The 26927-nt window shown below is 36.1% G+C and overlaps 1 protein-coding gene across 2 annotated transcripts in view; it reads right to left on the bottom strand.

The window, feature by feature from the left end:
• Positions 1-26927, bottom strand: part of LOC116903657 (platelet glycoprotein 4) — a 54215-nt gene that overhangs the window by 8818 nt on the left and 18470 nt on the right. The window contains exons 2-9 of one of the 2 annotated variants that reach the window (XM_032906313.1): positions 23882-23975; positions 23206-23405; positions 18171-18331; positions 14016-14163; positions 13450-13629; positions 11933-12024; positions 9924-9970; positions 3956-4025 (exon numbers count right to left, since the gene is read on the bottom strand). In XM_032906313.1, coding sequence (XP_032762204.1) covers positions 3956-4025; positions 9924-9970; positions 11933-12024; positions 13450-13629; positions 14016-14163; positions 18171-18331; positions 23206-23325 — 818 coding nt within the window. In that variant the 5' untranslated portion in view covers positions 23326-23405; positions 23882-23975. Of the gene's footprint in view, positions 1-3955; positions 4026-9923; positions 9971-11932; positions 12025-13449; positions 13630-14015; positions 14164-18170; positions 18332-23205; positions 23536-23881; positions 23976-26927 lie in introns of those variants that run through there. The other variant, XM_032906314.1, reaches the window with a different exon arrangement.

Below are 26927 nucleotides of genomic sequence, written 5' to 3'. Positions count from 1 at the left end.
CATATCTAATGTAGATTTCTAATTATATTTTATGGGTTCACAGGTACATATTTTAGTCTACAAACGTACATGACCTAGAAGATACATTATTAATAATTGGATATAGGATACATAAGAAGTGTCCCTCAACAGTATCCAACTAATAGTAGTTAAAATAGACTATTTCAATAAGCATCAGATCTGATTCTCCTTCAAGAAAACTATGTCCCAGATATTTAACAATTCCATATAACATAAAGATGAAAAACCATAAGACATTCTTTCCATTTTTCTTCATTCACTCACAATCTTATAAGAAAGTGCTACTAATGCATTAATAAAAAACATTGTTAGGGAAACTCACTCTATTTTTCTAGCTGGCTTGACCAGTATGTTGACCTGCAGTCGTTTTGCAAACTGTAGAGTGAATCCAGTTATCTGAAAAGAAACAAATTTAAAATAACTATAAACTTCTAAAACATTCCTTAGGAATAGTCAGATTTTGCCTTTTTCTATTATTCAAAGAGAATTTTTGTATTTAAAAAATGAAAGAATTTTAAGGCTGAAAAATTAGAGTATTTAAATGAATAATGTACATAAGTTGTCATGTTCTACCTGCATTTATATTCACAATTGTATCTATATACATAATATTTGCATGTATATATACATAAATATGGTGAGAGAATTTGTCTTAGCTAACTATAGTTTCCTTTAGATTGTGAAATAAACACAATTTTGTTCAGAAAGAAAGAACATTAATAAAACAATACAAAAGGGCAACATACAGTTCATGAAGTTTGAACTATATGTCCAAATATTTATTTCTTCAGATCCCACATATCAGTAAAGAACAGTATTACAGACGTCTGTTATTTAAGGAGAACTGTAAGTCCACAGCTCCCAGATGCTGAGGTCAGTTCCAAAGCATGGTTGTTTAGCAAGCGTTAGACTATTCAGTATATCCATAGTCTCCTTTCAAAGGTTCAAAAGATAATTATCAAGGTAATTTAAATGCTAATAGTAGTACTAGAGCAACTGTTATATGTTCTTCTTGTTATATATTTTGTCTGAAACTTACATATAATCACAATGTGCTTTCATCTCCAATAGCAATGATTCCTTACAAAAGCAAATCCAGTTAAGTAGAATAATAATAGCCATAGTAATAATAATAATAATAATTATAATAATGATGATAATAAGGGACAATTACACTAACTTTTATTATTAGAATTCCTTGGTTCCAGGAAAAGCCTTATAAAGCTCCATTTGCTGAAACCAAAAATAAATTTCATGCCATTCATACATCAGAATAGGAAGAAATGAGTTTTATTCTCCTTGACAGTTTCACTGGTCTTAAGGGTATGATCCAAAGATAATTATTTTAATTTTAGAGAAATATTAATTAAGTCAGTAAGACAATGACTTACGGGTTCCACATCCAAGTATGTCCTATGTTCATCTTCGTTAGGATTCAAGCCTTCAATAGGTTCTGAGACATCAGGACTTGCATGTAGGAAATGTGGAAGAGAAATGTACACAGGCTTTCCTGAAGATACATTGTAAGAGACAATTGGAAGTAGATTACTGAACAGTCTCACATATGACTTAAACCATTTGCTAGAGGATAACCTTTGGTAGATTAAAATACACTCGTTTCTGGAATGCTGAGAGTAAGAGCATTACATGCAGTCAGCATTCTGCAAAATAACATAAACAACTGTGACATTTTATTAAACAGTCAGTTGTCTGTTTCTTCACACACTAATTTCCAAAATTCTAATGTTCACTGTTGAACCCATTTGGAACATGTTCAACCGTCAAGTGGTGCTACTGGTACACTGAGCATCTCAGTAGTTTGTTATTCTTTATCATGATTATTCCACGATGAATAAAATCATGACAACGATGACTCTGAGGTCTGTGCTTTTCCCTTCTTACTGTAGGTGCACAAAAACAGCTTAGTTTATTCTCTGCTTTCTAGAGCCAGGGGCACTATGATAATGGCAGATGATTAGAAAACTTATTGAATACTGGGAATTTTTCTTTCTCTGTAACCACCAAACAACATGGCATAATGCCAGTATGGTTTTCCATAAGTCCATTTTACAGTACTAAAACACAGCAGTAGCTTCAGGAAAAGGAGCAGAAAGAAAGCATGGGAAAAAAAACACATAAAAGCAAAACAGAATGTGCTACCACTAAAGATTACGTCCCATTAGCAATGCTTTCTTTTTAAATGTCCCATAAAAAAGAATTATGGGTTAATATTATATTAGGTGTTAAGATACGTTATTCTCATTCATCCATTTCCTTCTCTTTCCTCTACTCTTTCATTCAAATAGCAGCCCTTCTCTAAGCTTTCTTTGCACGTGAATTTCAATACTAACTCTTCCTACCTTAAGACCTCGTCCTTTCCTATTATGGTCCCTATTGCAGTTTCAAGACCACAGAGAGACACAGAGAGAGAGAGAGAGAGAGAGAGAGAGAGAGAGAGAGAGAGAGAGAGAGAGAGAGAGAGAGAGAGAGATGAGAGAGAGAGATTGATTTCACTTTATATTCTGCAGGTAAGAGAATATTTGTGATATTTATCCTTCTGAATATGGCATATTTTGCATAATACAATGTTATCTGGACCTATCTAATTTTATGTGTTATACGTTAAAGAATAAAGTCCCCAAGCATAAGAAATACAAGTTCACACGAACTTTGATAACAAGCACATCTACACACCTTCTTTACACTTGCCAATGTCCAGCACACCATAAGACGTACAGTTATTTGAGATTACTTGTTCAGTGCAGAAACAGTGGTTGTCTGGGTTCTGGAGTGGGGAGGCAAAGGCGTTGGCTGGAAGAACAAATCTGTACACGGGGATTCCTTTAAGGTTCACTTCAGATCCAAACACAGCATAGATGGACCTACATGGGGTTTCAAGAAAAGAGCTTCATATTAGAGAAGTAGATCCTCTTCTAAAATTCTGATCCTTTTGCTTGAATCAATTTATATTCTTGCTCTAAGTTATAAAAAGCTCACATATTCCTTATAAAATTTTAAATTCTTTTTTAATTCAAAGGAAAAACTGTTGATGCTGCTTCTACATTTTAAGGCATAACATGGTTAAAAGCATAAATTTACAATATACATCCTTTAGTTCTTAAAAATCTTTCAAGGTCAAGTCTACATGTGAACTGTCATGGGGGATAAATGTCAGTGAAGGTTTTTATGCTAAATTCTTCCATCTAACAATATTTATGTGTCTTAATCAAGTTATATATTTGTGCTCAATTTAGACATTTCCAGCTTTCAAAAAGAGCTTTTTAAGAAAGAACCACTTGGGGTGGGGAGGGGAGAAAGAACCACTCACTTGGTAGGTTATGTGCATGGTGGGCTTGGATCAGATCTCTATCATTTACCCTGTGTCTACTATGAGCAATTCTTTGTGTCAGAGCTCATTCAGGATTCTCCAGCTACTTCTATGTGACAAACCACTGTCCTCAGCAATCATTCTGACATATCTAATCCATAAATCTATCATCTCATCTTCATGGGTAAGACTGTAGATTGAAGGTAGTTATACTCATGGATATATACACAACCCCACCAATTCAAAACTTTTACTGTGTGGATCTTCAACATAGCTCTGTAACAAATGTGTCATTTTCTTTGGATGTCTTCAGAAAGATAAGATCCTGTTGTTTACACTTGTTTTCTGTATCTTGAAACTTTCTCAGCAGACATGATAAATACTACTCATAAAAGTCAAAGAAAATGGTTTGTACTACAATGTCGAAATCTGTAAGCTAATTTGGAAGAATCAGTAAATATAAACTCCATTTTGTCACATTTATAATTAAGAAATCAAGAGAAATATTTGTCTAGTTATTAAAGATAGTGGACATAATTATGTTTCCCGTTTTTTGTTTTAAGATGGGAATGAGAAAAGTCTAATATTTACATTTTTGAAACTTACCTGCAAATGTCAGAGGAAAAAAACCTCAGTATTCGAGACTTCTCAACAAAAGGTGGAAAGGAGGCTGCATCTGTTAAAAATCAAGCCAGTGACAAGAGTTTTATGTGATGTGAATTCTAGAAAAAATCTGTAAATCTCTTTCTAGTATAGTCAAAAGAAATAAAACATAAACCGCATACGAATTTTAAAGTTACGTAGTAAAATAATTACTTTTAGAAAATAAAAAAGAGGTATATTTAATTTACTCAAGTACATACAGGTTTTCATTTTCAACATATAATTAAAGTATCTTTTATTGCTAATGTACAGCATATGAAGTCTTACAGATCATTTCAATCACAATAGATATCCTAGCTATTTTTATCAATACAACACAGCCTAAAGTGACTTGAGAAGAAAACTACCATTAAAGAGCTTCGTAGATCCTATTGGCCCATGAGCATGTCTGTAAGGGAGTATGATGATTTGAATAAGAATCACCACACAGATTAAATTTAAATGCTAGCCATCAGGGAGGAAGGTATTAGGTATGGCCTTGTTGGAAGAAGTGGGTCACTGGGGGCTTTCAGGTTTCCAAAACCCAAGCCAGATCCAGTGTCTTTTTCTTCCTGATGCCTCCTGCACTGTCAGCCAGCAGTCATGCACCCCTCCAAGACAACAATGGACTAAACCTCTGAAATTGTAACAAGCCCAATAAAATTTTTTTCCATAAGTGTTGCCATGGTCATGGTACCTCTTTATAGTGATAGAATATTCACTAAGACAGATCTTGGTGCAAGGGAGTGGGGTGTCACTTTGCTGCTTTTGGTCAAATGTGGACTTTGGAACTTTGGACTAGAAAAGCAGGTGAATGCTTCAAGCAGAACCATGCCAGTAGAAACATGGAAGCTGGTGCTAAAGAAGACTTGAACTGTGGGACTTGACTCAAGATATTTTAAAGGAAAAGAATATTAGTAAGTGGCATAGAGGTCATTCCTGTGATATTTTTCAAAGATTATGACTGATCACTGCCCTTCTCAAATACATATATATCTGCCTAAGGCTAAATTGAAGAGTTTTGGCTTAAAGGCTATGGAATGGCACAGGAGATTTTGTCACGTGGTTTGTAGTGGTGACACTTACACAGAGCTCTTCTGAAAAGGAGCGAGGAAATGCTCAAATTCAGTTTGAGGAGAAAAGGAACGCCAGAAAGTGCAATGAGTAAAGTCCCGTGATCAAGGAGACTAAGAGTTTAAGGAAAAGACTGATGCTAAATGGAATAAGGGGGCGATGACCTCAGGGAAAGACTCAACCAGCTTTACTTCCAACTTGTGCAAAGCAATTACAGAAAAACTCACACAGCGAAGGAAACCATCAATTACCAAATTTGATAAAAATGTAACTGAATTAGAGGGCCAAATTCTTGTCTCAGCAATCAGCAGAACATGGCAGCTTCAGTCATCTCCTGGTTCTAGCTATAGAGTTAAAGTTATAAATCTCCTTTTGCAAATAAACAAAGTTGTTGGTCAAGAATATACCACGGCTGTTTCTGCATGAAGGCATAGAGAACCATTGCATAAAGCTGTGACGGTGAAGTTTGGTTTGCCTTGCTGATGCCAAGACATTGGAGATGCCAGACCTGGGACAAAGTCCAAGGAGAACTGCAGGTGTGGTGCAGAACCAGAGAGAAGTATGTTACTAGCAACAAAGCTGAAAGGAGTCAGTCTGAAGTACGCTTTGACATCAGACATGGAAATGCAAAATTTGGAGTTTTCTCATCTGTTCTCAGTCTTGCTTTGGTCCACTGTTTCCTCCTTATGCTCCCCTCCCCTTTGTAATGGTAACATATTGGTGTCCCTGTTTGGAGGAATATGTGATCTGCCATTTTATTTTGCTTTTACAGGGACTTATAAAAGAGCTGTCCCTGCCGTAACCAGCCACAGGACTTGGGAGAATGGTCCCTGCATCTTGCCCGGGCAGCATAGTAGAGCTGGCCCTGGATGTGGGAGTGGCAGGTGAGCTGGTCCCGAGGGTATGAGCACAAAAATCTGTTCTGCCTCATATCTGCTGAGATGTGGCTGGGACTAGACCTCTCTATGCCCTCATCCTTTCACTTCTATATCAGGTGGGAGAGCTCAGCCTTTGGTCATGAGAGTGGCAGAACTGGCCATGTCAGTTACCAACTGCAATGTTTGGCACACCAGGCCCTGCACCTTGCCTAGGCAGCAGGGAAGAGTGCGCCCTATTTGTGGCAGTTGCAGATGAGACAGCCCTGTGGTGTGAGAATAAGAGAGATGGAGGACTAACCAGCCTTGACACCTCTCAGGCTCAAATCTAGAGTTTTGAATTAGCCCACCACGGCATCTACCCTATCAACGAACTCCTGGAGTACATGAAAGTCCTTGTCCTACAGATCAAAAACCACAGGATCTCCATGACATAGGACAACAACAGGATATCCAAAATGAGTCCTAGTGAGGTTCCAGTGTTGATAGTGTGTCAGGAGTCAGAGGCTTCATACCAGGCTAATGAGTATATTTGCAACGAACCTTTGCAAGGAAAGAAAGTGTGTGGAGTTTAAAGGCTACTTGGCAGGATACACTGTGACACACTACAACTTCCAAAAGTCGAGGTTGCCAGGGAGGAGGGTGTGTATGAGGGATGTGGGAGATGAGTGGGACTGAGGTACATGGTGTGAAATTCACGAAGAATCAATAAAAAGTTTAAAAGGGAGAATAAAGAGAGAGATTGACTTTAATCTCAGAAGTTGAAGTTTTAACTTAAACAGCATTGAGACTATGATAGAGTATTGGGGCTTTTAAAGTTGGACTTAATATGCTTTTACATTTTGTGATATGGCTGCAAGTCTGTGGGTGCAAGGAATGGAATATGGTGGTTTGAATACGAATGCCCCCGTTGCCTTATAATTGAATGTTCAGTCATCAAGGAGTGGCACTGCTTAGAAGGAATTAGTAGGTGTGGCCTTGTTGGAGGTAGTGTGTCAGTTTTCAAAACCCCTAGCTAGGTCCGTTGTCTTACACTTCTGACCTAGTATCCATCCAGATGGAGAACCCTCAGCTACTCTCTAGACCCATGTCTGCTTACGTGCTATCATGCCATGATGATAAGGAACTAAACCCCAGCTACTGTAAGCAAGCTCCAATTAAATACTCTCTTTTATAAGAATTGCTGTGGTCCTGGTGTCTCTTCACAGCAATAGAACACTGTCTAACTGTCTAAGACACAGAGTGTCTTGATTATTATTCAATGGAGAAGGGCCCAGCCCACTGTGAGTACTGCTATTTTCTAGGATGATGGTCCTGGCCTATATGAAAAAGTTAACTAAGCAAGATCCTAAACACAAACTTGAGAGCAAGCCAGCAAACAGCATCCACACATAAAGTTTTGAAAAAATAGTTCCTGCCTTTAGTTCCTGCTCTGAGTTCCCTCAGTAGTGAAATAGAAAAATAAGATACATCTTTTATTCCCTGTGTAGATCTAAATCAGAGTGTTGTATCACAGCAATACAATGAAACCAGAATTGCAGGTATAATTCGAGTTCCTAAAAAACACACATGCTGGAGACTACATAAATTACTGACAGATATATGCAATGTCTACTTACTGCTATGAAATATAAAATCCTAGTAAAGCCACTGTTAAAGTTGTGAATGTGTTTCTGAAGCATCCAACCCTATTATCAGCTTGGCACTTTTCTTGCCATAAATGCTTTTAGTATCCCTAGTATATCAGCATTGTTCTAGCATTTAATGTTAATCAGACTTAATAATTTTTAATTTTTTTCCTTGCTAGAATTTCTCATAAATGCTTAAAATATTTTTATACTTAAGATGATATTTTATTGCTTATTCAAATTTCAGTGTAATGTTCATGGCAGACACTGAAGAAGTGAAGAACTAACCTGATAACTCTTCACTGTTCCACTAATGAATATGTCCAAAGTGAACCACCACTGGTTGTGTTTGGGTAAAATGTTCTGGCATATCATTCAATTACATGTTCATGTGTTTTTCTCATAAAGTTTTATTTTGTAACTTTATAAATTTTATTCTTGATTCATGCTTATATGAATAAAGAATCAAGAAAGTTATAGTGCTCTTGTTACCAATGTTTGATTCTTTCATTTCGAGGACTAGATAGTTTAAAATTTCCAGACCAGTAGGCATTTGTCTACACTTGAGCATCCAGTGATTAATCAACTAAAAGGTTATATATTGCAAACACTTAAATTATTTTTGAAATATCACTGAAGATACAGAATAATTAAATCTGCAAATTTCCATAGTCAAGAAATATAAAATAGTTATTAGTGGAGTCACAGTTTTCTTTTGTTTACACGGTCATGTATGTGTGGAGACCAGCGAGAAACTTTGTGCATAGCACTATAGATAATGTCCATCTTTAATTTTCTCTTATTGGGACCTGAAGCTTACTGTCTGGGCAGGCCAGTGAAGGAACTCTAGGTATCCACCCATCTCAGCCTACTCAACTGTAGAATTACTACTACACTTAACTATGTTCAATGTTTCCATTCATGGTTCCTAAGACCAAAACTTGGGTTCTTATACTTTTTATCATACTATTTCCTAACCAAATTATATCCCCACTACCCAAGAGATGCTTTTCTGAAAACAAACATTCGAAATATGTATCATTCCTTTTAGTGGATGTGCTTCAAACCACAAGAAGATGCGATTTTAGATTATGATGGACACATGTTAGCGTCTTTGTTTCACTGTCATTTGTCCCCTCCTAGTCCCATATCGAGAGGCCCTCTCACAGGGACCATCTCCTCGTTACTCATCTCTCTTTCTGTTATGATTACCTCTGGAGTCTGCCTCTAGATCCCTAGTTTCATTACTCACGTTCCAGTCCTTATCACTAATACATTCCCAAAGCTCTGTTCTCTTCAGTTCCTGAGACCAAGAACAGAGTTCTTAAGCATGAAGCATTCATCATTCATGACTGTTTAGGGACAGCGTAGTACAGGAGTGTTAGACTTACATAACAAAGTATTGAAATACTTGACAATTTATTTGGATAAGTGACCTTGGAAAACATTACTGTCACCACTCTTTCTTTTCTACTCTGTGAGAAAGAACATAAATAAACCTGCGTTTCTCAATTGTGCCTGTGGAAAGGTAGCCCCAGGCTTCCTTTGCTATTTAAACATTCATCATCTTTATTATATCATTTTCCTATTAAGTATTCCCTCACCTACTTTGTAAATATTATGTATGTGTTTCTTACTAATTAAAGGCTTTTCTTTGATTTAGATTACTTCATGGTATCTGATTACCATTGTGTTGTACAACCATAATTCATACATGGAAGAACAGTGTGTACTTTGTTTTTCATGAAGGACAATAATAACACTTACCAAACTATATCCTAAAGCAAAGATATTGTTTCTTTGTATTCCAGAGCTAATGTAGAACACATTTTTGCATATATTCTTCCTTATAGTAGATATTTAACCTTGTTTTATTTTTTCCTTTTCTCCCTCATGCTGACCAACATGTCCAAAATAGGTTGCTTCTGCTCTCCAACCTTGTTGCTTCTACCTAAGCTCTGCTTCTTACTGGGGGTGGGGTGGGTAGGTTTTCCTTTGTGAAATTGTATTTCTTCACATCTTCATTGTCAGTCTACTACTGAGCAACAATTAACTAATAACTATACCTCTACATTTGTTTTTACCTACTTTTTAAATGACAAATCCCTAAGAGAGTTACTTTACAAAGAAGAACTGTTCTTGTAATGAAACAAGGCTTATTTTCCATGGTTAATCTGAAAAATCCTATCCTGTTTAGGACATATCCTATTCCCACCCTACCCAAAAATAGACTCTGAATTATACTGAATGGTAATCATAGCCCCTCAATCTGGATTTCTTTGGCTAGAAGAGGGGTAGATTTGTGGGAAAACGTGAAGTTTTTCTCACTATGTTTATTACAACAAAGATTCTTACCTGTGCCATTAATCATGTCGCAATAACTATCCCAATAGGACAAATTCCTTAGGAATAAAAGAAAGAAGATAAACAAATACTCTCATTTCAAGAACACCATACTCACATTACTCTTTCAACTTTGAAACACTTCTTTCTTCAACACAGTAAAGAACAGAGGCTTTGACACTAAAGGTTTAGTAAATATTCAACCTCACTCAATCCATATTTGTTTTATCCCCTAATCTTATTACTATGAAGGAAGTACTGGGCAACATAAGAGGACAGACCATAAACATAAGCAGCTAGATGCCAAGCTCCTTAGAAACCACTCTGACAGACATGGTTCTGGAAGAAAATAAGAGAAATGTAGATCTCCAAGCAGGAATTGGTTTCCTTGAGAGAAATCAATTATGTGGTAATTTGTTCAGTGTTCATCCTGATAGAAAAAAAGGTATTAAGGACATTCCTGACATGAGCTTCCCATCACATAGAAGTGGAAGAAGGAAAGGAAAGAAGAAGAAGGAGAAGAAGAGAAGAGGAGGAGGAGGAGGAGGAGGAGGAGGAGGAGGAAGGAGGGGAGGGAGGAGGAGGAGGAGGAGGAAGAAGGAGGAGGAGGAGGGAGGGAAGAGGAGGAGGAGGAGGAGGAGGAGGAGGAGGAGGAGGAGGAGGAGGAGGAGGAAGAGGAGGAAGAAGAAGAAGAAGAAGAAGAAGAAGAAGAAGAAGAAGAAGAAGAAGAAGAAGAAGAAGAAGAAGAAGAAGAAGAAGAAGAAGAAGAAGAAGAAGAAGAAGAAAGAGTATCAAGGCTGTGGATTCATAGAATTCAAAATACGTAAATATTTAATGTTTACTTTTCCTCATTGTACTTTTAACATGTTTTACATTTTTCCCAGTTTTGTAATGTCAGAAACTCAGAAACCAGTATTAAAATGGGACAGAACGTATTTATCTTTTATTATCTAAATTATGTATATTTATATATGGATCAGATTAAAAATATTAGCACTAAATCTCCATGAATATGTTTTAATCATTTGAGTAAGAAATAAAAAAACACTAGTGCCATCTATTCCTAAAAATGTCTGCTAGTATATCATATACACTGTTGATTAATCTTTTTAAAGGAAGTGGTGCTAGTTATACTTAATGAGGATACATACATCTAAATCAACTGCATGCACAATCTGACAACCTCAAAGATTCTTTTTCTTCTGATACTTATTAGTTTTCTTCCTATTTTACTGATATCAAAAATTGTATTCTTCCAGATAAATTGTCAGGAACAGATATACAGAAAAGTATAGATTCATGAATCTATTGTGTTCTTTAACCTTTTCAAAGGTGACATTATATATTATGTTAATTTTCCTTGAAATACTAATTTCATTTTCTATCAGTAGGAAAAGTTGGCATGGCAGTAAAATTAAAATGGTGTATGAATTCACTTTAAACACTCACCTGTTTTGAGTCATTTGGAAAAGATTATTCTAAGGTATAATTTTTTCATATGGTCATTTTAAAAACACAATGTTTGCCTACCTCATAGACCTTTTGATGTTTCAACTCATTATCATCTAATTGTATGGATGAACTGTAGTGTTAGACATGCTGCAGAGAAAAAAAATTAATGCTGCATTTCTCTAAGAGAAGCTATGAATAAAGGCAAAGTTTTTATATGTTCATGCTGCCGACTGTCAATCAGGTTGGTTATGAACAAGACAGTGCCATGAGGAGTATAATGTCTGGCAGAAAAAAAAAGTTGCTAAGATTTCCCTTTAGCCATGTCTGTTTTATAGGCTGATGCTTGTGCCTTAACCGTAATAGTAAAGTAATACTAATAGCACATTAGAATACCCTAGTCTGCCTGCCTCTCTGTCTGTCTGTCTGTCTTTCACCCTCTGTGTCTATTTTTTCTCTGTCTTACTCTCTCTTTCTCTTTCTCTCTTTCTCTCTCTCTCTCTCTCTCTCTCTCTCTCTCTCTCTCACACACACACACACACACACACACACACACACACAGAGTTCCTTACCTTTTCCCTTTATAGGTATCAATTATGGCAACCTTGCTTATGTTATCCTTTCCATTGAAAACTTTATAAACTCCATCTACAGTGTTATTGTACTGAAAAAATATGAATAAAAGATTACTCATGGATCAACATTTATTTACTCTGTCATAACACGTATGACTACCTTACTTTCACATTTTTCAAAAAGGGGTCAGTCATTCAGCATCATTTTTTTTTATCATTTGTGATATATGACACAACATGAGTTTTACATTTCAAACTTAAAGTATTTTAATGTTAAAATATAAAGGTTGACCACAAATAAGTGTTATATGCTCACCCAAAATATAAGAAAATAAGTAACAAGGCTAATAGGTACCTTTCCAGCATTGCTGTGAGTTATCCAGCTGTCATGCTGCTCAGATAAGGACACACTGAGTTAAACTTAACAAAGCTTCTACAGATTCCTAAGTATACTCTAAATTCTGAAGACATTAGTAGTGGTTACTAAGATGAACAAGATCATACAAACAAAATTAAAAACATCTCTCAGCCAAAGAAGGAGCTGCAATGATTTTGTCCAAATAATAATTGACTTTAATTCCTTCAGGCTTCTCTGTCAATGTTTAACTAATATACAACGAGTAACCTGAAACATTAGCCACGAAAACAGAAGAACCGAAGCAGCACTGCTGTCCAGTGTCCAGTATACAACGATCAAAACGGAGACATGGGTTAGCTGTGTTGCTCTTATCACATTGGGAATCTAAAACTTAAAGCTGAGACTAAGTAGAGCAGGAATCACCAAGCTGGACTTCTCTCTTCTTCCTCTCAGCTCTCTCTGTGAGCATCCCCTTCTCTCTTTCTCTCTCCGCCCCCACCCTACTCCTTTTATCTGAAGATGTAGACTTCCCTGGCCTCAGTCCTTAGGGTCAGTGAACTTGCCTGAGAGTTGCTTCCCAATAAACCTACATTTAATATATATATATATATATGAATTATATATATATAAATTTTATAAATATAAAATAATTATATATACATATAAATTATATATATAAAAGAATCACCAAACTGCCATTCTGCGAAGTTCACTGTTAATTCTCACTAAGAGAAGCTTGCTGAGTATCTCAAGTGAAAATTCACAGTAACTTATTCATCGAAACTTTAATATAATTAAGGCTCTAGAAAATGAAGAAAGATATGATTATTATGTCTGACTTGTATACAAAGACATATTAACCTTGATTCTTTAGAAAAATTAAAAGTAAATACAACATGCAAATATTTACAGGTGAATTTTTAATTTTCTATAAGAATAAAATTTGACTAATTTTTAAAGTAAAATTAGTCAAACATATTAAGTAATTATTCACTATGAAAACTGATAACATGAAAGATTTTGACTTTAAAAATAATTGTATGGTATGTTCACAGATTAACTAGTAAGGCTAATAATATGTGAAATTATTAATGTTTCCGTTAACATTTTATTTACATACTTAAAAATATAACAAACATTTATATTTGGTACTTACAGGATAAAACACACCAACTGTGGTGCTTATAGGATATGGAACCAAATTCAAGAATGGATCTTTGTAACCCCACAAAAGTTCCTTCAAACTTCGTGTTTGGAACATAGAAGACTTGGACTTTTTGATAAGGGTGTTGAGCACTCCTTGAATAAATGAGTTTTGGTAGATATGTGGTGCAGCCTACAAAAAAAATCAGATTCTGAGAAATCAGTATATTACATTTCTTAATTAAATGGATTAAATGTAACAATTGAGTTCAATTAAAATCAAAACAAACCTTTCAAATCTGCCAAATCTTGCCTAATATAAAATATAATTTGTGGCATTTTTTCTAACCCCTTATAAGATTACTTTTTATAAGAGCTAGTTTTAAATTATACTAGTTAATCAATCAATTAAGTCAATTGATTATGCTGATCGGGTCATCTCTCCAGATGACAAAATAGTACAAAACAGTTTTATTTTTTTGAAGTGATAAAACAACTCAAGCCAAATGATGAGGATACTTCTGAGGTTAATTGTGACATGCTCCGAAATGGTCCACATAGCATCTGCTATTCACTTACTGCCACAGCCAGATTGAGAACTGTGAAGTTGTCATTCTCTGTTCCAACAGACAGTGAAGGCTCAAAGATGGCTCCATTGGGTTGTACAAAAGAGACAGTGCTGTCCTTGGGGTCCTGAGTTATATTTTCCTTGGCTAAATAACGAACTCTGAAACAAACAGAATTCAATGAAATGGGTGGAGGTCAAAGTCTTGCATGACAAATGTCTCAATTTATTCAACAAAATCTATTTGAACCCAGAACAAATCACAATTTACACTAAGAGAATTTCGTGATAAACATTAGCTATTACCACATCTCTGGCAATTGAACCAAAGGGTATTAAACCTGGAATAGAAAGTAGACTAAAATGAACTGGGTTAAAATAGACACTAGGCTTTGTGCTGGTTAAAATGAAATGGGTTGGAAACTCATTTTGGTAGCCATTCCATGTGGTTGTTGGTCTAAGTAAGGGTAAGTGTACATAGGAAGGACTAATCATAGCAAGTTTAAAATACTGAAGTGATGAGGGTGTGGTTTGAGAAATGCAGGTGGTTGAGTGTTGTTTAATAAAAGAATGAGAGAAAAAAGAGTAAGTGGGAATGAAAGGCACAAAGTGAGATTTCAGACATACAAGGGCTATATGATTAAGTGGCAGTCTTTTTCCTGAAATAAAGAAGATCAGAGAGTGTGAATATATTTTTCATATTAGAAAGACCTCTCCAAGGCTCAGGCACAGCATGTTCAATACAGAGGGGAATGCTGCCAGCAAATCGCTGGACTGAGAACAGGGTCCCAGTTGGAGGAGTTAGAGAAAGGATTGAAGGAGTGGAAGGGGCTTGCAACCCCAGAAGAACAACAATGCCAACAAACAGAGCTCCCAGGGATTAAACCACTACCCAAAGACTACATATGGACAGACTCAAGGCTCCAGCTGCATATGTAGCAGAGGATGGCCTTGTTGGGCACCAATGGGAGGAGAAGCCCTTGGTCCCACCAAGGCTGGCCCCTCCGGTGCAGGGGAATGTCGGAGGTTGGGGGAGGGGTTGGAAGGAGCATGGTTGCGGAGGGGAAATACCCTTATAGAAGAAGGGGAGGGAGATGGGATAGGTGGCTTATCTCCAGGAAACTGGGAAAGGGAATAACATTTGAAATGTAAATAAAAATATCCAATAAAAAAAAAGAAGAAGAAAGACCTCTCCAAGTGTGTAGTCTATCCAACCTACCTGTTCTTGGGTACATTCATGAAACCACCATTAGACAACCAATAGTCATTTCTAGTTTAAAGGGATCCAGATCTAACTCCATTCATCTTATATATTGATGCCTTAGTTCTAATCTCTTGACTTTAAAGCTTGTAATAGTTTTCATGACTGTGTTAAAAGGTGATTGTTTTGTTGAAAAACATTTTGTCAGAACAAAGTAGACATTACCATGAAATGGGATAGACCTCACAGCACACTACTCTGTTGTTAGATATCAATAATAGGAACTGAATTACAACTATACTATGAAAAAATCATGAACCTACAAGTTTCACAGGAACTTTTGAATTCCTATCAAATCAGATTATGGGTCCCCATAAACATAATGAATTTGGAGTATGTTCAGTGTTTTCTTACTTTTTCGTATGTTTTAGCCCAAGCTTGAACTAGGTAGTTCAAGCTGGCTGGCCTCAAACTTGCTATGGGCCCGCCATCTCCCAAGTGCTGTAATTACAAAGGTGGGTCAGCATACCTGGTTCTCACTTCTTCATGAAGTGGCTGTATTATTTAAAAAACATGCTCATGGTAAAACAAACAAGAACAGTATTTTAATAGATGTTGTAAAAAGCTTTATTTATTCTCCGTTGAGTAAGGTACTTAAGCAACCTAACACTGAAACAACCCAAGGCACTAAATTCCTAGTAATGTCTTTCTCATAAAATATCTATTTAAAATTCAGGTACCATCAGTATCGATTCAAGTAAGGCTACAGCAATTTCGGAGACTTCAATGCAGGGATGACTAAGTGAAACAAAAGCTAAATAATTCCGATTAATTTTTTATCCTAACTGGCACTTACAACATCAAACCAGTAGATAGCACTCAGTAAGAGAAAACAAAATCAGTAAAGCATGCCTCATCTTAGGAAAGGTATTTTGAAAGAGCATAATCACTCAATTTTTTTTATTGGATATTTTCTTTATCCACATTTCAAATGTTATCCCCTTTCCAGGTTTCCCCTCTGGAAACTCCCTAGCCCTTCCTCTCTCCCCCTGCTTCTATGAGGGTGTTCCCCCACCCACTCCTCACCCACCCACACACTCACCCACCAACACTCACTCACTCACTCCCTTCCACCTCCCAGCCCTGACATTCTCCAACAGTAGGGCATCTAGCTTTGGAAGGGCCAAGGACCTCTCCTCCCATTGATGCCCAACAAGGTCATTTTCTGATACATCTGCAGCTGGAGCCATGGGGCCCACCATGTGTATTCTTTGATTGGTGGCTTAGTCCCTGGGAGGAGCTCTGGGGTGTCTGGTTGGTTGGTATTGTTGTTCAAATTTTAAAATAAAAAAATGGATGTCTTTGGATATATTTGTTAACAATGTCAAGAGAAATAGCCTTCTGCACATGATTACATGATGCCTTCATTACTATTCTTGCCAAGAAAACATAAAATTTAAAAGGTAAAATATCTAGAAGGAACTATAGTATCAGAATTATTATAGATTGAGATATAATTATGATATTAGACCATGCAATTTTATGCTTTGATCATGTCTTATACTGACAATTAATGCCTCATCTATATCATTTTAACCATCATTGGCCAAACCGACCCGTGCTTCTGTTTTAGGGGGCATATTTTTCAACATCTTCAATTTAAAATGGATTCAAGTATCATCAAAGGCATGTATGTCATACTCTCACCTAACACACAGAATACCTCAATATAGTAAACTTTTTTTTGAGATTTCTTAAATCTGATTCTTCTTCCTTTGTTTGAGGCAACTAGGCCAGCTAAAGAAATTCCAGTTTGATGAACTCTTGAGATTTAGTAGTATACTTCATCAAGGACAGGTTGAAATTGCAATACGAGAAGAGCTTGCTGTAAGTCCTATTCCTTCCCAGCTTTCTCTGTTTCCTTAAGAAGCAAAACATAATCTATCCTTTTATAGTTCTGCACAGAAATAGGTTATAAATTATAGGCATAAATCCTATAGTAGAATAGTTTGTTTCAAGTGCCTTTGACTACTCTAAAAGTGGAAAAGAAGAGGGTTTATAATTTAAATATAAAAAACTGTATGTAGAAATATGACTACCAGCTCCTATCGATCTCTATATGAATTTGGACAACATTTGGTGGTATCATTTTGTGCCTCCCTACTCCTCCTCTCCCTCTTCCTCATCCTCTTCCTCTTCTTCCTTCCTCCTCCTCCTTCTCCTTCTGCTTCTTCCACTTTCTTTTTCTTCCATCAAAAGGTGCTGAATTATTATTTTCCCTAGATACACTTATTTCAAATTTTATTTATAACTTTATTAAATAGACTATTAAAATATTTAAAAGTATAACAGAGTGAAACATTGTAAGCTTTAAATTGCTATTTAAATATCAATGCATATCTGACTTTAACAATTAGCAGGAGCTGCAGCTATGCAAAATCATTTCATTTCTGTGGTTCTCAACACTGATCTCATATCTGATTTACACAAAGGAGTTTGAAATAAACAGGTAAAGTCTGTTCCATCCACATGTTGTAGCAGTTGATGGGTGTTGCGATTGTTTCTGGCCTAGAAGCCAAACTAGGATAATCACAGAAGTAAGATACCTGTTACCTTTTAAGATGTTCATCATGTATTCATAAATCTCTCAGTATGCCAACTGGACATTTTGGAACATGACTCACGTGTCAAACAAACCATCCACAAAGTTTTTAGTAGGGGAGCTACTTAGTAGCTTTAAAATTGCAATAAATTCTATAGCTCTTTTTCATATAATATATGGTAACATTTGGGTAGCATATATTGGTAGAACCTAAATCTGTAGACTAGGATCCTTTACTTGTAGGGAAAACATTTTGATGTAAATTTTGTTGGCAAGAAATAAGTACACTTCAATGCCATGGAATTCCTTAGGAGGAAGAGTTCTCAGAAACAGAGTGAGACCACTACTCCTGAAGAGCCCACTCACCTGTATGTGTAAGGACCTCTCTGTTTAACCTTGATCTTGCTGCTATTCTTTGCCACTTCATCTGGGTTTTGCACGTCAAAGATCCAAAACTGTCTGTACACAGTGGTGCCCGTTTTCACCCAGTTTTTGAAAGCAATGGTTCCTTCTTCAAGGACAACTTCCTGCAAAAAGGAAACAAGTTTGGTTTGTTTCTTGTAGTCAACATGGAAACTTCTAGGACCTTGCTATGTTTAGTCAGAATAAAAGGAACACCTTGTGAGAACTTGTGTAACTTTGTCACACACTTGAAGCAGGAATGCTGTCCACAGAAAGGGTGCTCTCTTGGTTAATGTTTATGAAAAGGATCAGTGTGTAAAGGATGGAGTCATCCTTGTTGCTTTTAAAGTAACCTTTCAAGTGAACCTGTGGCAATATTCCCTTAGTCAACTAGTTAAGCTAGTTCTAAATGTTATTAAACCAAAGCTTTCAACAATAACGACGACAACAGCAACAACGATGACAACAGCAGCAGCAGCAACAACAACAACAACAACAACAGCAGCAACAAAATCCCTTTCTTCCAAAGTTGGGTAATTCAAGATATCATAAGTAGTCTTTATTAAATGAAGATCATAAACGCTTGAGGAAGAATTACATAAATATGGATATTTCCTCTTTGGGATCCTGTTCTATAGAACCACTGGGAACCATGTTTGAGGATTGCAGGATTGTGTTTTTACACATAATACAACTCCTTAATCAGTCATGGCATCACTAGTTTCAAAGAGCAAAATTAAGAAGGGAAGTATGGTGTGTGTGTGTGTGTGTGTGTGTGTGTGTGTGTGTGTGTGTGTGTGTGTGTGTGTGTGTACACACACATGTTCATGTTCTGTGCACATGCATGATGATACACATTAGAAACCATGTATACCAGCAGTGCTGAAAATATGAAACAAGAAAATATACAGCCTCATGACTGAAATGCCCTTTTTTAGAAACTGCCTCCTGTTTAGGAGCTTTGGGACCTATGTATTTCCATCAACAAGCCAACTGGACTTCTTATGATAAAGTTCTGTGTCTTCCTTCCTTCCCTGATTTAATCCCTTTATATAAAATTCTAATGCATCTATACATCAATAGCTTTTCCTTAAGCTTCACCACTTCAAGCCTTTTGTGCTATAGTCTACCTATAGACAATGACATTTCTAGTCCATAAAAACCATCTTTAACTCTCTTCTACAAAGATTTGTGTGAGAAATGCTTATTCCTCTATAGCTTTTGTGTCTTCATTTCATGACCACAGCCATTTAAGGGTCATACTATTCAAGGTTATATTATCTAATCTGTTATATTTCCTATTGATTAATTAAGAAAAAATGGTATCTTGAGATTACAAAATTGATGAAATAATTCACATTTATGACAATTAGATGGACTTTTTTACATGGTCTATTGATGGTACTGCTCTCTTATGCATGTTTCCTTTCATCTTACTGAAAATAATATAGCAACTGTGTTTATCACACCACCAATTCATTATTCTTCATAGTGTTTAAAGCTTCTCAAATCCAAGTACACTCTGTACCCACCTCTTGTTTATTCTAATTTCTCTGTTAAGTTCTCTAACTTTTAATACTTTACAATACACTTTGATCATGTTTTCCCCTCCCCCAACACCAAGTCCTCCAAGATCTTACCCTTCTATTCACCACCAAGTCCACCCAATTTCTTTCTTTCATTCATTCATTCATTCATTCATTCATTCATTTTCTCTCTCTCAAATGAAAATCAAACACAGAAACATTAGCAAAGCAAATTAGACATATAAACCAAAAAAACTAAACCAAGTCATAACAAACAAAAGGTGCACAATAAAACATGGAGTCCATTTTGTGTAGACCAACTACTTCTTGGTCCTAATATGACCTTTCCTGTTGTGTATATAAATCACTAAAAGTGATGCTGCATTGAAGAAACCTGATTTTTTTCCCCAGCACGTATTGATTGTATAGATTCTTGGTTAGGGGGTGGCAATTTGTGTCCTCTTCTCTTCTCTTTGTTGGCTTTTTGCCTTGTTTGAACTCGTGTGTGTCTTCTGCTTACTATCACAGTCTCTGTGAGTTCATATGTGCGACTGAAAACACTGCTTCCTTGGAGCAAACCACCTGACTTTTACAATCTTTCTATCTTTCCTCCATGTTGCTCTGTAGTCTGTCCCTCTTTATTGCATTTAGTTTCAGCCCAAAGCTTTTCTCTGACCATTAATTAATCATATGGGCTTTTCAAATTATAAGCTTCTTCAAAATCAAAATTTCAGTGCCTTCCTGAATATTCATGACTACTCTCATTTTTCTTCCTATGTAACATTTATTTTTTCATAGTATACAAAATTTAATTTTATTCTCTCAAAGTTTTGTCCATTTTTTCCATAGGACTCACAGATATTTCTTAAACTTTTTGATTTATTCATGCTATCAATTATTCATGCTACAAAACTGTGCTTTGATACAACTGATTGTCTCAAAGATTACGAAAACTAACTTGGGAAATGAGGCCAACACTCATGAATATGACATTTGGGCACTGTTAGTTGATACTTTTTCAAATGAATGTGGGTGCCACTGGGCAGGTCAGAAACCCTTTCTCTACCGTTCATTTTGTTCTGGGTAGGTTTCCTTCATTTGTAACCACTATTTTCAAACTCTCTTTTTATGGGTTCTCATTATGAGCTCATATCAAATTATTAAAGATTTGATTCAGAATGATGCTAGCACTCACATGTTACTCAAGAAAGTTTATATGAACAAATTTTGTTGAATGAAGAAAAGATTAACTGATCAGTACCCAGCCATTGTTCTTGTTGGATAAATATTGTATCCTAGAAGACTGTGACTTTGTTTTTTCTCCAAAGGATAGTTCCAGTCTATGGGTTAACAGAGACAATAATCTATGATGGACTGGGTGGAAACCACAAGTAATAAAATAAAAAGACCTGGAGCAGTGGCAGTTCCCTTTCCCCCACACCCATCATCAGTCCTGGTCAAGCAAGCCTCTTCTGGTCCACCCTTTCCATTCTTTGTAATTTTCTATTAATAATACTACCAAGAAAGATAATCCTTCCAAAAATTGAGTTAAGGATCATATATAATATGTATATATAATAGTGTGTATATTTCAAACCATTTATTGTACAATATAACATGTTTTCCATTAAAGGCAAACATTTGGAAACATGTAAGTGATGACTGTATAATTATTGAACAATGTAGTGTGTGTGTGTGTGTGTGTGTGTGTATAGGAATTCTTACCTTTAATACTGTACACAGAGAGATGACAGGTAAATACTACAGGGAGAGGGAATATTTCACCTTAAATCCTCAACACTTGTAATGAAACAAGTAAAATGACAACGTAGTAACTTCTATTTGTGAATAACTATATTTGAGGGTTTTTTATATTAATTATATTAAGCCAGTGCTCCTGTGAATTCAAATACTGTTTGGTTATATCTTCTTTTTCTTGAATGATCATATTCTTTTTTTTGTCTGCTGTGTGAGCTCATGCTTAAATTCTACCTGTCTTTAAGAGTATAGATTAAGGAATAATAACAACCACTTAACTACTTGCTTGATCAGCATTGCTTACCCAAACAATTTTTTGTATCCATACTATTAAACATTTAAACATTTATTTTAGGGATTCTATCTTCTCAGGCCAGTAAAATATTTCATGCGTCTAGTTTTATTTATTTATTTTTTAATGAAATAGGTAGTTAGTTTGTTACCCTTAAGTCTAGAGTAAGGGTACTTTAATAAAACAGTATACATAGAGAGACAATTAATAAAGTAATTCTAGTTAACTGCTTTGTTGCTTCAGGAACAAGAAGGTTTCTCCCTAATAAACTTGCCCCGATATGACTGAGTGCCAAACATACTGGTTTTATGTTACTGGGTTTTGAGGTTACATCTTGATGAAGGTGATGTAGCCAGAATTAACAAGTAGATAAGAGACTGAATGGTCTTGGCAATAACAGAAGTTTCAGTGCACATTAATACAATTAATCCATTGCTCTGGTTCTCTGCACTATAGTTACCGTCTTTCTAGTTTGCTAGAATCAAACTAACTTGGAAAGTGAGGCCAGTACTCCTGCATTTGGGTACTGTTGTTGATACTTTTTCAAATGAACATAGGTGCCTCTGGGCAGGGCAGAAACCTTCTCTGTACCCTTGACTTTGGTCTGGGTAGGTTTCTTTCATTCGTAACCACTAATTCCAAACTACTGAATTTCCTTCAGGACCACAGCAGAAAGGCTTCCCTTAATATATCTTCAATTCACTAAAAGTTCTTTGAATTTGAAGCACAGAACAATGAACCAAGGAGGGAGAGGATTTTGTACATATACATATATTTATATCATTCCAATTTGAGTTTATGATCCAATTTATTGATGTTTGCCAAAATGTGTCCTACAGAACATTTTCCCTGAACGTTTGACAAAGTCAAATCCTGAAGTGAGTAAACAGAGACTCTTTATTAGTAATGACAATTATACCTGTTTAAATGATCAATTTTCAGAGCTCCTCATTAAATGTTAGACACTTTTTGACATGCTAACACACATAAATATGTGCATTTTTCATGGTTAACTAAAATGCAACTACTTTTATAAACATACTCTTACAAAATACTCACTTGAATATTTCTATCCAAAAGCACGTCAGTCTACTCCAAAAATGAAGAAAATTGTTTCTACTAAACTACATGATTATAACCTGCAGTTTTATCACATTTGCTATATTTAAGATTAATAATGTATTCCAGTCCATTTTACGTTGTGCTCCTAAGAATGTATGTGTTCATTTTGCACTACATCGTAATGTTTCCCACAGGCTTACTTTGTCTTGTGGAGTTACAGTGACTCACAATCACCCTCCTTACTCAAAGCATAAAGTTACCAGGCAACATAGAACAAGCAAGCATCCAGAACAATAACACAGTAACAAGAAACAAGGTAGAAGAATTAAATGGCACAAAAGATTCTCTCAATCATTTTTACCCTTTTGATTGTCTTCTCAATGAGCAGGTCTCCAACCGGCATGAGAATGCCTCCAAACACAGCCAGGACAGCACCAATAACGGCTCCGGCAATGAGCCCACAGTTCTGATCACAGCCCATTCTCCTCCTCCTCGTGCAGCAGAATCAAGGGAGAGCACTTGCTTCTTGCCAACTCACAGGTACAATTACAATGCTTTCAACTATTAGAAAGAGGTCATAAAAAAGAATCCTGAGTATCAGCACAAAAAGATCAAAGTGCAAAGAATTCATGCAACTGATACAGAACATTTTGCCAACTAACAACAAACAAATCTTTTGGTTTGCTACGACATGCTGGTTTTCTGGGTCCTACTCATGTTTTTGTTCACAAAAACCCACCAGAAGTGGAAGAAACATCAGATAGAATGCTCACTTTGTTTTTTTAAACTTTTCTGTTTTATATTTTCATCCCGAGGTGATTGACATACTATAATCTTATCTAAGGAAAGCTAAATAAACATCCCCATCCTAATACTCCTTACCACAGGATGCATGCTTTTTTTTATACCTTCACTCCCTATCTAGTTTCTCCACCAAAACAGAACCCTCAATGCTCTGCCAGGAATTCTCCTGCAAAACAAGTGTGGCTGGAGTGATATGCCTTGGCTACTAAGCCATGGCGGTAGTGGTAACATACCTAATTCATGCATGAACAGCAGTATCTGAGTTGTGTGAGAAATAGTCCGTTGAGACTCAGAAAGTTTCAACACTTCGAATCACTTGTAAGCTACCTGTCAAGACAAAAATGCAGAGGAAACACACATTATCACAAAATTAATACTAACATTTTCTTTCATGTAATCATAGCATTAAGGAAAACTCTACTTCTTTTCCAACTTTTATGCTCATGCCTGACATTTTTGCCATACAGTATGGAAGACATTAAAGAAACTTTTAAAAGTATATGGTTTCTAATCTCATTATCAATGATTTTGACAAAACATAGGTTAAAGGATTTGAAGATGCACACACACACACACACACATACACAAACACACACACACACATATATATATATATACATATATATATGTATACATATAATGTCAATGCTCTCAAATACAGTAGTATTGCTATTGTACACTCCATGTGGGCAGTTTAATTTGTGACATCTTATTTTATGTGGCTATTGCATAATATTGAAAGGAAGCAATTTACAGAACCACTGAATTCTGCTGCAACAAAACTAATAAAATCGTGTCTTCTTCATCAATGCTTGAAGACGAAGTTGGGTTTCAGTGACAGCTTTATGATGTGTTTTGCCCTTCATGGTGTGGTATACCTATGGTTTGTACTTTGTAACAGTTTTATGTTACATCAAAATGCCTGCTGCCAAGAGGAACACAGATGTCAACAGAACCAAGAAAAGATAAGGCACACAGAGAGCATTTATAAAACACTCTGCATACAACTATAAACCTTTCTCAAAAATGGAGAAGCATAACAGTCCAGACCCTTTCTTGGCAACTGTACTCCCTCTGCAATCCCTGGGGCTTCCCTTTACTTAGGCCTACTCTCTTCATGCCAACTGGAAGGTCTGAGACGTTTCCTGAAACAATCTTTCAGGTACCCAAAGGACTGGGGAGGAGGCTGGACTTCTTCCAGCTGTAAAGGAAGAAGTCATACCTATGAGGCAGAAATCAAAGCAGAAGGATCCAGCAGCCAGCACAAATAAAAGGTTGGAGATTAAATAAACCTGACCTTTCTGCACCCTTCTCAGAGGCCATAAAGAACTACTCAGTCTCTCCCTATCTTGACTTTACTAATGTTTCAAAATCAGATCTAAAGTGAAAGTGGCAACTTAATATGTGAGTAGCAGACATGGTATTCACCCTCCCCTTTTTTTGGTCATTTTCTAAGTTGTTGCCGGTGAGATCAAACTGTGAATGCACAGCAAGGCATTCACACCCAGAGACATTTGTCCCTGACATACTTCATATCTGCCTAACACTTCTTAGGGAAGTTTAAGAGAACCTCTTTAGGAAAGTGGGGCCCATGATCTTAGAACTGGGACAGGAAATCCTGTGTGTTCTAGAAGTTTGGTAGATACAAATTATTAGATCTAAGTCAAGGCACATACTGAGTCACTTCATTTGGGAAGTTGTTTAATGCTGATATGAACATCATTAAAATTAGTCATTTGGGGCCGGGAGATGGCACAGTGCATAAGCCCAATTGCTGCCAAGTTTGATATGTTGATTGGCATCTACAAGGCAGAAATAGAGAATTAAACCCTGAAAGTTTTACACACACACACACACACACACACACACACACACACACACACACACACACACACACACACACACACACACACACACACACAGAGAGAGAGAGAGAGAGAGAGAGAGAGAGAGAGAGAGAGAGAGAGACAGAGATTTTTAATAAATGCTAGAATTATTCCAGTAAGGTCATTTACAATTCTGACAAGTAGAGTATAAAGTGACCTTAAAATTAGAATAATATCTCTTCTGAACTTGATATGCACCTGTGAATTGTGAGTATGCCATTTCTACATTTTTTTCTTATTGAATATTCCTATGCATGTCAGCAAAGAGTTTCCACAAGAAATGCAAAGTTTAAACAGCATCTACTGGAGCACCCAAGAAACAGAGCCTGTTCTCCATTGCCAAGAAATCAATCATGAAACATGTACACCAGAATAGCAATCATCAGATAGAGGAGGGTATGGTTTGAGTTGTGTCTGCTTCAAATGGAAGTGAGAACATGTACATATCCTACTGATATTGAGTCAGACTTCTTAGAAAACAAGAGTATCAAGAAATATATTTAGTTAGAGTATGATGTTAAACCTTGATATAAGCATTTATCTAACATTCTTTCAACCATGTGCTGATATTTGACAGGATGGAAGAAGTTAGCTTGTCCATTGGTTCATGTTTTTAATGACTGAGTCACTATCATTCCATCATGTCATGGAAAGTTTCTGGGTTTGCCCTAAAATAGGAAAGATCCTTTTTTACTAGGTTCCACTGATTATCATTTATTTAGTCCCTTAACATTATGAGGAAGGAGGGATTTTTAGTGTGATCTTGGCTGGTTTTTCATACATGACTAAATCTGAAGGTGTTTCATTGCCCTGAGGACATAGATGCTCAGGTTAGCTCATTCTAGTCAGCAGCTTGTCCATCCAAACTTATCTTCAGAGAAATTTACAGTCTTTTTAACTCCTGTCTGTCAATTTAGCTATTAAGGATCACACAATTTGGATCTGAGAAGATTACATTTTCTCAATAACACAGCTGCTCATATTTTACATTGTCTATTTTCTAACTTTACATTAATTTTGCTAATATTCTATAGTGAAGATATTATTTGCTTTCCTGCTTAAAGTATTGAAATTTAGAAATCAAAGAGTAATCAGGACCAGAGAACTGTTTGAACTAATCTAAAAGAGGAGAGGGACTCAGATGGCATATTTTAAAATGTCACCAGCTACAAATCTGTCAGCTGCTATCTTTTATTCAGTGTATAAAATACGTATAGATTTGTTTTTCAGAACTTCATAGTCACTTCTATATGATAAGTTGTATTATTATTACTATTATTATTATTATTATTATTATTATTATTATTATTATTATTATTTTCCCGGTGTTGGCAGAAGTACTCCTGTTGTGAACTTTGAAGCACAGGCTCCTTCCATTACATGGGAAACTTAG

This window comes from Rattus rattus, chromosome 6, assembly GCF_011064425.1.
Source record: "Rattus rattus isolate New Zealand chromosome 6, Rrattus_CSIRO_v1, whole genome shotgun sequence".
In the NCBI taxonomy this organism is placed as follows: Eukaryota; Metazoa; Chordata; class Mammalia; order Rodentia; family Muridae; genus Rattus; species Rattus rattus.
The sequence above is the reverse complement of the archived record's forward strand: the minus strand, read 5'-3'. Positions and strand labels throughout refer to the sequence as shown.